We start from the raw sequence: 9166 nt of genomic DNA on the forward strand, positions 1-9166 counted from the left end.
TCCCGGGTTCAAGTGATTCTCCTGCCTCAGTCTCTTGAGTAGCTGGGATTACAGGCATGCGCCACCACACCTGGCTAATTTGGTAGTTTTAGTAGAGACAGGGTTTCTCCATGTTGGTCAGGCTGGTCTCGAACACCCGACCTCAGGTAATCTGCCCACCTAGGCCTCCCAAAGTGCTGGGATTACAGGAGTGAGCCACTGTGCCCAGCCCAGTTATCATATATTTATAGATGATGGATGGTGAACAGACGCAAAATGTGTAACAAAGAACTTGCCACCCCTCCAAGTAAGAGGCGGGCCCAAATGCGAGCGCAGGCCCCGCCCGGCAATCCCTCTTGGCGTGCACGTATGATAATCCTCTGCACACACACACATCACCCTCAAACTCTGACCCTGGCACACGGTGCCCACTTCCCTAGAGCAGTGTTCTCAAAACTCCTGTGACCAGCACCCTGCTCTCCAAACCCCACACCTCCCACGCCGCACACCTGGAGCTTCAGGGATGCTGATTCCCTGGGTCCAGGAAGGCCCCAAACTCTACCCTGTTAACAAGCACCCCGGTAATTTACAAGGGAGTGTGTCCCAGAGCTCGTGTGAGGATCTCTGGCCTAAGGGGAGTCCAGGCAAACCCGAATCCCCAGGGAGAGCCGCCCAGCGCCACCCCGCGCCACCCCGGGCCGCCTGCGCAGGAAGCAGCAGGGCGCCGCAAGCCGGGGCCGTGCTGCTCTCTGGTGGTGTGTGGCGGCGCTGCAGCCTCTGGGCTCCCCGGAGAAACACCTGCCGCCGGTGCCCCAAGGGCCTGAGGTCCTGGTTGCCCACGTCGGCCTGGGTCAGCGCACCTGGGTTCCAGTCCCTGACTCTCCAGAGACCTCCCCAAGACTTTCTTTTCCTTCATAAATGGAACATAATTGAGGTTTCTCAAACTTCAGTTCTTTGGGTACCACCTTCATCATCTTGCCCATCTCATTTATACATGCTATTATTTACTTAACTATTTTTTTTTTTGAGACAGAGTTTTACTCTTGTTGCCCAGGCTGGAGTGCAATGGCGCAATCTCAGCTCACTGCAACCTCTGCCTCCTGGGTTCATGGGGTTCTCCTGCCTCAGCTTTCCAAGCAGCTGTGACTACAGGCATGCACCACCACGCCCGGCCAATTTTTTGTTTTGTTTTATTTTGTTCTTGTTTTGTTAGTAGAGACGGGGTTTCTCCATGTTGGTCAGACTGGTCTCGAACTCCTGACTTCAGGTGACCCACCCGTTTCTGCGTCCCAAAGTGCTGGGATTACAGGCGTGAGTCACTGCACTGGCCATATTTACTTAATTTTTCTCTAAATTAGCTGGCTGTGGTGGTGGCTGGAGCCTGTAGTCCAAGCTACTCAGAAGGCTGAGGCAGGAGGATGGATCGCTTGAGCCCAGGAGCTGGAGGCTGCAGGGAGCTATGATCGCCCACCACACTTCAGCCTGGGCAACAGAGCAAGACCCTGTTTCAAAAAAAAAGTTTTTAATAAACGCATTTATGTATTATAATTCATGTTAAGAGATACGAATACCCACAGTTAACGGGTAGATTTCACCTGCCATAAACGGTGGGGTGGGGAGAGGAGGGGACATGGTGGGGAGGGGATGAAAATAAAACCTGGATTACCACAATGTTTGTAAATAAAGACCATTTCACAAACAAAACAAACAACGGCTTTCCTAAATGGTGAAACTATAAAGAACAGCAAAAAAAAAAATAGCATTATAAAAATCAGAATAGCTAGGTGCAGTGGCTCACACCTGTAATCCCAGCACTTTGGGAGGTCAAGGGCAAGAGGACCACTTGAGATTGGGAGATCGAGACCAGCCTAACCAACATGGTGAAACCCCGTATCTACTAAAAATACAAAAATTAGCCTGCATAGTGGTGCACGCCTGTAGTCCCAGCTACTTGGGAGGCTAACTAAGGCAGGAGAACAGCTTGAACCCAGGAGAGGTTGCAGGGAGTTGAGAGTATGCCACTGCACTCCAGCCTAGGTGATAGAACAATGCTCCGTCTCAAAAAAAAAAGTCAGGACAGTGGTTTTCTCTGGGGATCAGGAGGCTGTCATCAGGAAGAGATGGTGAGGGTCCCAGGGAAGCCAGTTCTTCTTGGCGCAGGACTTTTTTTTTTTTCTTTTCTTTTTTGAGATGGAGTCTCGCTCTGTCATCCAGGCTGGAGTGCAGTGGCACAATCTCAGCTCACTGCAAACTCCGCATCCCGGGTTCAAGTGATTTTCCTGCCTCAACCTTCTAAGTAGCTGGGATTACAGGCGCATGCCACCACGCCCAGCTAATGTTTGTATTTTTAGTAGAGATGGGGTTTCACCATGTTGGTCAGGCTGGTTTTGAACTCCCGACCTCAGGTGATCCTCCCGCCTTGGCCTCCAAAGTGCTTGGATTACAGGCATGAGCCACCACGCCCGGCCAAGACACTGTTTCTTAAAAGTAGGGGGTGACCAGGCGAGGTGGCTCATGCCTGTAATCCCAGCACTTTGGGAGGATAAGGCAGGTGGATCAACTGAGGTCAGAAATTCAAGACCAGCCTGGCCAACATGGTGAAACGCCATCTCTATTAAAACTATAAAAAATTAGCCAGGTGTGGTGATGGGCACCTGTAATCCCAGGTACTTGGGAGGCTGAGGCGGGAGAATCACTTGAACCTGGGAGGCAGAGATTGCAGTGAGATCATGCCATTGCACTCCAGCCTGGGCCACAAGAGTGAAACTCTGTCTCAAAGAAAAAAAAAAAGTGGGGGATGACACTGAGCAGCAGGTCAGGGGTGGCACAGCTGCTGAGGGGACAGTTTCAGGGATTAAATACTCCAGAAACAGAGTGACCACCCAGGGGTCCTGTGTGAGAGGCAGCTCCAGGCAGCAGCCCACCCCCCTTTCCTCTTCCCTACCCTCCCCTGAGCCCCCAGTACGGAAGCTCAAAGCTCCGAGTGGATTTATGAAGGCCAGGGTGGTGTGGTGAAAACAGCAGGAGCCCACTCCCAGGGATACTACTAGCACCCCAATCACCAGGTGAGTGGAGAAAAACTGAGCTCCTTTCAGTTCAATTACGGGCCCCAGAGACATTCATCGCTATTTACTGCTAGCATCTGTCTGGTTGATGCCTGTGCCATTCAGTTGTCAAGTATGTTTATGATCAGCTCTGCTAAGATGCATTAAAACACATGCTATTAGTCCATTCTCACACTGCTATAAAGAACTACCTGAGACTGTGTAATTTATAAAGAAAAGAGGTTTAGGTCAGGCATGGTGGCTTACTCCTGTAATCCCAGCCAAGGCAAGCAGATCACCTGAGGTCAGGAGCTTGAGACCAGCCTGACCCAACATGGAGAAAACCCCCTTACTACTAAAAATACAAAAAAAAAAAAAAAAAATTAGCCGGGCATGGTGGTGTGCACCTGTAATCCCAGCTACTTAGGAGGCTGAGGCGGGAGAATCGCTTGAAACTGGGGGGCAGAGGTTACGGTGAACCAAGATCGCTCCATTGCACTCCAGCCTGGGCAACAAGAGAGAAACTCCGTCTCAAAAAAAAAGAAAAGAGTTTTAATTGACTCACAGTTGCCCAGACTGTACAGGAAGCATGATTGGGAGGCTTCAGGAAACTTACAATTATGGCAGAAGGCAGAGAGGAAGCAGGCACATCGTCACAACAGGAGAGCCGGAGAGAGAGAGCCCGAAGGGGGAAGTGCCCCACACTTTTAAACCATCAGATCTCATGAGAACTCACTCACTATCACGAGAACAGCTGGGGGAAATCCACCTCCATGATCCAACCATCTCCCACCAGGCCCCGCCTCCAATCCCCACATGAGATTTGAGTGGGGACACAAACCCAAACCATATCAATATGTAATTATTGAAATTAAAACTGTCCATCAAAACACCGTGGAGCGTCACTCACATACCTCCAGTGGGGCGCGCACTGCATTTCAGGATGCGGTAGGCATGACCTGGCCCCTCACAGGGCGACTCTGAGGACTAAATAGGCACTCACAAGTGCTGAGCCCCACACAAAGTGTTAACATGGATAACACGACACCTTTCCAGGAAGCTGGGAGCTGGGATATCCCTAGCACAGAGGACAGTACTGAGACAGACTCACAGGGCGCAGGAGCGCAGGTGGGAACTTACAGATGCTCTGCGGTTTGCCTGTTTCTCCTGCCCCAACAAGGAGCAGCTGGGAAACGGAGGCTGGCCAAAGCATCAGCCATTCCCTCTCCCTCCACCCCCACCCCTTTTCTTTCTTCATTTTTCTCCTGTTTCTTCCAAGGACTTGAGCGTGCAGGTCCTACTCTGAGTTTGCAGGCAAACCCGCCTCTCTAGACTCACTAAACTGTGATAGGAAAATAAAACTTGGGACTCCGATTCACCTCTACCAAAAGGAAAAAAATGAAGCTGAAAGCTGAGTCACTCGAGAAACCGTCTTTCCTTTTGTGCCTAAGCAGATAGATGCAGATAAAAGGCCATATCTCTACAGGTAATTACTCTAGTTCACCTTATCTTACTTCAAATGCCAATTTACCGTGCTAGATGAATACATAATTGATGATTCCCCCACCTACTCTTTCTCTCTGGCAACACGTGAGTTCAGCAATGTGACCACACCCTCCCTCGGCCCCCTCCAGCCTGCTTTTCCACTTTAAATCCTGACACCCTCAAAATCCTCTTTGGAGAAAGGCACAGACCCCCGATTGTTTCTGTGATTCCGTGTTCTGTTCTTCTGGGCATGTCCTTAACATCAGCAAAATAAACTTCTCAATTGATTGAGGCCTGTCTCAGGTACTTTTAGGTTTACCAAACCCACTCCCATTTTTACTAAATGTATGTGCACAAAGACGGAAACAATAGACCCTGGGGACTCTAAAAGCAAGGAGGGGCGGGGCACAGTGGCTCACACCTGTAATCCCAGTACTTTGGGAGGCCAAGGCGGGCAGATCACCTGAGGTTGGGAGTTCGAGACCAGCCTGGCCAACATAGAGAAACCTCCTCTCTACTAAAAATACAAAAACTAGCCAGGTATGATGGTGCATGCCTATAGTCCCAGCTATTCTGGAGGCCGAGGCACAAGAATCGCTTGAACCTGGAGGCAGAGGTTGCAGTGGGCCTGGGTGACAGAGTAAGACCCTGTCTCCAAAATAAATAAATAAACAAATAAATAAAAGCAAGGAGGGAAGGAGAGGGGCAGGGATTGAAAAATGACCTATTGGGTCCTATGTTCACTGCTTGGGTAACGGGATCAGCAGAAGCCCAAACCTATGTCACTCAATATATACCCACAAAACAAACCTGCCCACACATATTGGCGAGGCATAATAACCCCTGAAACTAAAATTAAGAAAACTGGCCAGGCATGGTGGCGCGCACCTGTAGTCCCAGCTACTTGGGAGGCTGTGGCAGGAGAATTGCTTGAACCCGGGAGGCGGAGGTTGCAGCGAGCCGAGATCGCGCCACTGCACTCTAGCCTGGCGCCTGGCAACAGAGAGACTCTGTCTCAAAAAAAAGAAAAAAAATTAAAAATAAATAACTATGTGTTCGTGCACAGAGAGGCAGCCTGGAAGACTAGATGTCAGCACATTCTTTTCTTCATACAATGTTTGCATTTTCTGACTTCTTTTTACAATAACGTTTGAAAATGGGAAGAGACAAGGCAGCTGTGTGTGAAGGCATCAAGCACAGCTTGAGCAAGAAGCCCTCCTGTGAGAATAAGAAACCTAGGGGCTGAGTCCTCCGGGCGCCCTTCCATTGCTAAATGACCTAAGCAGAGTCCTTCCCTGTCTGGGCTTGGGCTTGTTTCCCCGTCGGTTTTGTTTTGTTTTTTTTTTGTTTTGTTTTGTTTTAGATGGAGTTTTGCTCTTGCTGCCCAGGCTGAAGTGCAATGACACGATCTTAGCTCACCACAACCTCTGCCTCCCAGGTTTGAGTGATTCTCCTACCCCAGCCTCCAGGTAGCTGGGATTACAGGCATGCACCACAACACCCAGCTAATTTTGTATTTTTAGTAGAGACAAGGTTTCTCCATGTTGGCCAGGCTGGTCTGGAACTCCCAGCCTCGGGTGATCTGTCTGCCTCCGCCTCCCAAAGTGCTGAGATTACAGGTGTGAGCCACCGCACCCAGCCCCACTCTGTTCTTTAACCCAATCCCCACTCCACCCATTTTTCTGCCTGCCTTGGGCCCTGGAAGGTTGGCGCCTGTAGACCCGCATCACCCGCACACCATTGCTGGCTGGCTTCCAGGTTTCAGAGGCTGGGGAGAGAGAGAAGTCGGGATATTTCTTCCTTCTTCCTTCCCTCTTCTGGTCTCATTCCTGGCAGTGGCTTAGTCCCTCAACCCAGCCTGGGTGGTTCTACTTTTCTGTCTCCAGCTGTCAATGGACTTCAGCAGCACAATCCCCTACCCCGGCCCTGCAGGCTTCCCATTGCTGCTGGTGCCTGGAAGCCTCTGCAGCCTTGCTTGGGGCTCTTTGCCCCACCCACCTCTCTATAATAGTCCATGAAATCCAACTGAGTAGGATTCTGATCCTTGCTGGAATCTCAGCCAATACAAGGGGTTAGTCTATGGAATGAGTATAAATTTCCCATATCTTCAGGCATAGAAAAAACCTACTACTTTCTCTATTTCTGCATATTTAATTTATCTAAGCTTTTTTTTTTTTTTTTTGGAACAGAGTCTTGGCCAAGGTGGGGGGTGGGGGGGATCACCTGAGGTTAGGAATTCGAGACCAGCCTAACATGGTGAAACCCCATCTCCACAAAAAATACAAAAGTTAGCTGGGTGTAGTAGCAGGCACCTGTAATCCCAGCTACTTAGGAGACTGAGGCAGGAGAATCGCTTGAACCCAGGAGGCAGAGGCTGCAGTGAGCCAAGATCACACCATTTCACTCCAGCCTGAGTGACAGAACAAGACTCTGTCTCAAAAAAAAAAAGAATAGAGGAATTTAACTGAGCCAGAGAGTTCAGGGGAGGCTGAGCTCCAAAGGCCAGGCAGGAGCTTCTGCACGAACAGAAAGAAGACAAGATAAAGCAGGAGATACTGAGGCCCTGTGGTGGCAGAGAGCACGGAGCTCAGGAGTGGCCAAGATGGGCCATTATGGCTGGTGTGCAGACAGCGTAGGAAGGAAACGCATGCAGGTGTGGCAGCCCTCAGAGGGTGTAAGGCTTAGATCCTATTTCTTAATGTAAAGGAAGCAGAATGGGGACAGCTTCCCTCAGGGTCAGGTCTAGAGGAGAGAGACCAGAAGGGCATTGAGAGACTAGTGAGTAGGCTACTGCCTTAGACCAGGCGAGACATAACAGCCAATACAACTAGAACAGTGGTGATGAGGATGAAGAGAACTGGCTAGAGTCAAAAGCTGTTCAGAAGTTACGAGTGGCAGGACTTGGTGATGGATTAGACGTGGGAGGGTGGAAAAGAAAGGAATCAGGACTCCTGGTTTACAGGAATGAATGGAAGTGGATGAGTGATGTTGTCCAACCCCTGAGATGCTATTATGGGTATTTTTATTCTTGCTATTTGATAAGTAAAGAAAATGGTTTCAATATTTTCTATTTAAAATAACCTCTGCTATAATAAAGGATGTATATCTTCTAATACACCAAAGAAAATTAATTCAAGAAAACATCGCTCACTAAAAACAAAAAGCATGACAAGATAACAGAAGTAAGACCACACCTAACAGCTATCACAATAAATGTGCATGGGTTAAATTCATCTAAAACTCTTAGGTTGAATCAAAAAACAAAATCTAAACTACAAATGCTTAGACCTCAAAGAAGTGAGGTGTGAGGTGTTTAGTGTTTTGTTTTTGGCTTGGTTGTTTTTTGTTGTTTGTTTGTTTTCAGTGTCAGGGCCTTGCTATGCTGCCTAGGCTGGACTTGAACTCTTAGGTTCAAGCAATACTCCTGCCTCAGCCTCCTGAGTGGCTTGGGCTACAGGCACATGACACTACCTGGCCAAAGTAAAGATGTAATACTGTATTATGGCAGCTCACTGGAGGGAATACCCAAGTCCTATCCTGTCCATTAACCTTCCTCATGAAGTTCCAAGGAACAGTTTCTCAAAAGAAACAAAAGAAAACAGAAAACACGTTTCCACATTATTATCATGATGTTAGAGACCTGACCAGAGGCTCCATGGAAACCCAAATCTGGATCTGACGACCAGATGTTTTAGAGACCCCCTTAGAATAGTCACTAGAGTATATGGGTTTCCAGATTCAGCAAATAAAAATAGAAGACGCCTAAATTCAGATTTCACACTAAACTTTTTTTTTTTTGAGACGGAGTTTCCCTCTCTTTATCCAGGCTGGAGTGCAATGGCACAGTCTCGGCTCACTCTGCATCCTGGGTTCAAGTGATTCTGCCTCAGCCTCCCAAATAGCTGGGATCACAGGTGCACACCAGCACGCTCAGCTAATTTTTGTATTTTTAGTAGAGATGAGGTGTCAACACGTTAGTCAGTCTGGTCTCCAACTCCTGACCTCGGGTGATGCGCACACCTCGGCCTCCCAAAGTGCTGGGATTACAGGCCTAAGCCACCGCACCTGGCCTAAACTTTTTTTTTAATATAAGTATGTCCCAAGAAATATTTGGGACATTGTGCTAAAAGAAAATTATATTCATTGTTTATCTGAAATTTAACTTGGCCTCCTGGATCACACGTAGCAACCCAGCACACCACGGTGGGTGTGTTAGAAAATGAGAGCAGCTCTCAGAGGCAGCGTGCGGGTGTGCTCTTTGTGAAATTCCACCATGGCGTACCGTGGCCAGGGCCAGAAAGTGCAGAAGGTTATGGTGCAGCCCATCAACCCCATCTTCAGATACTTACAAAACAGATCGCGGATTCAGGCGTGGCTCTATGAGCAAGTGAATATGCGGATAAAAGCCTGTGTGATTGGTTTTGATGAGTATATGAACCTTGTATTAGATGATGCAGAAGAGATTCATTCTAAAACAAAGTCAAGAAAACAACTGGGTTGGATCATGCTAAAAGGAGATGATATTACTCTGCCACAAAGTGTCTCCAACTAGAAACGATCAATCAAGTGAGAAATTGTTGAGAAGGATACATTTTGTTTTTAGATGTCCTTTGTCCAGTGTGAACATTTATTCATATTTTTTTTTTTTTTTTTTTTTT

The 9166-nt window shown here is 48.3% G+C and overlaps 1 protein-coding gene across 1 annotated transcript; it reads left to right on the forward strand.

The window, feature by feature from the left end:
• The first annotated feature begins 8741 nt into the window (after positions 1 to 8741).
• Positions 8742 to 9060, forward strand: LOC108313712 (small nuclear ribonucleoprotein E-like). Its single transcript, XM_037743343.1, has one exon. The coding sequence runs from the start codon at positions 8782 to 8784 to the stop codon at positions 9058 to 9060; it is 279 nt and encodes a 92-aa protein (XP_037599271.1). The 5' UTR covers positions 8742 to 8781.
• The last annotated feature ends 106 nt before the right edge of the window (positions 9061 to 9166 follow it).

This window comes from Cebus imitator, unplaced genomic scaffold, assembly GCF_001604975.1.
Source record: "Cebus imitator isolate Cc_AM_T3 unplaced genomic scaffold, Cebus_imitator-1.0 Scaffold141, whole genome shotgun sequence".
Lineage (NCBI taxonomy): Eukaryota > Metazoa > Chordata > Mammalia > Primates > Cebidae > Cebus > Cebus imitator.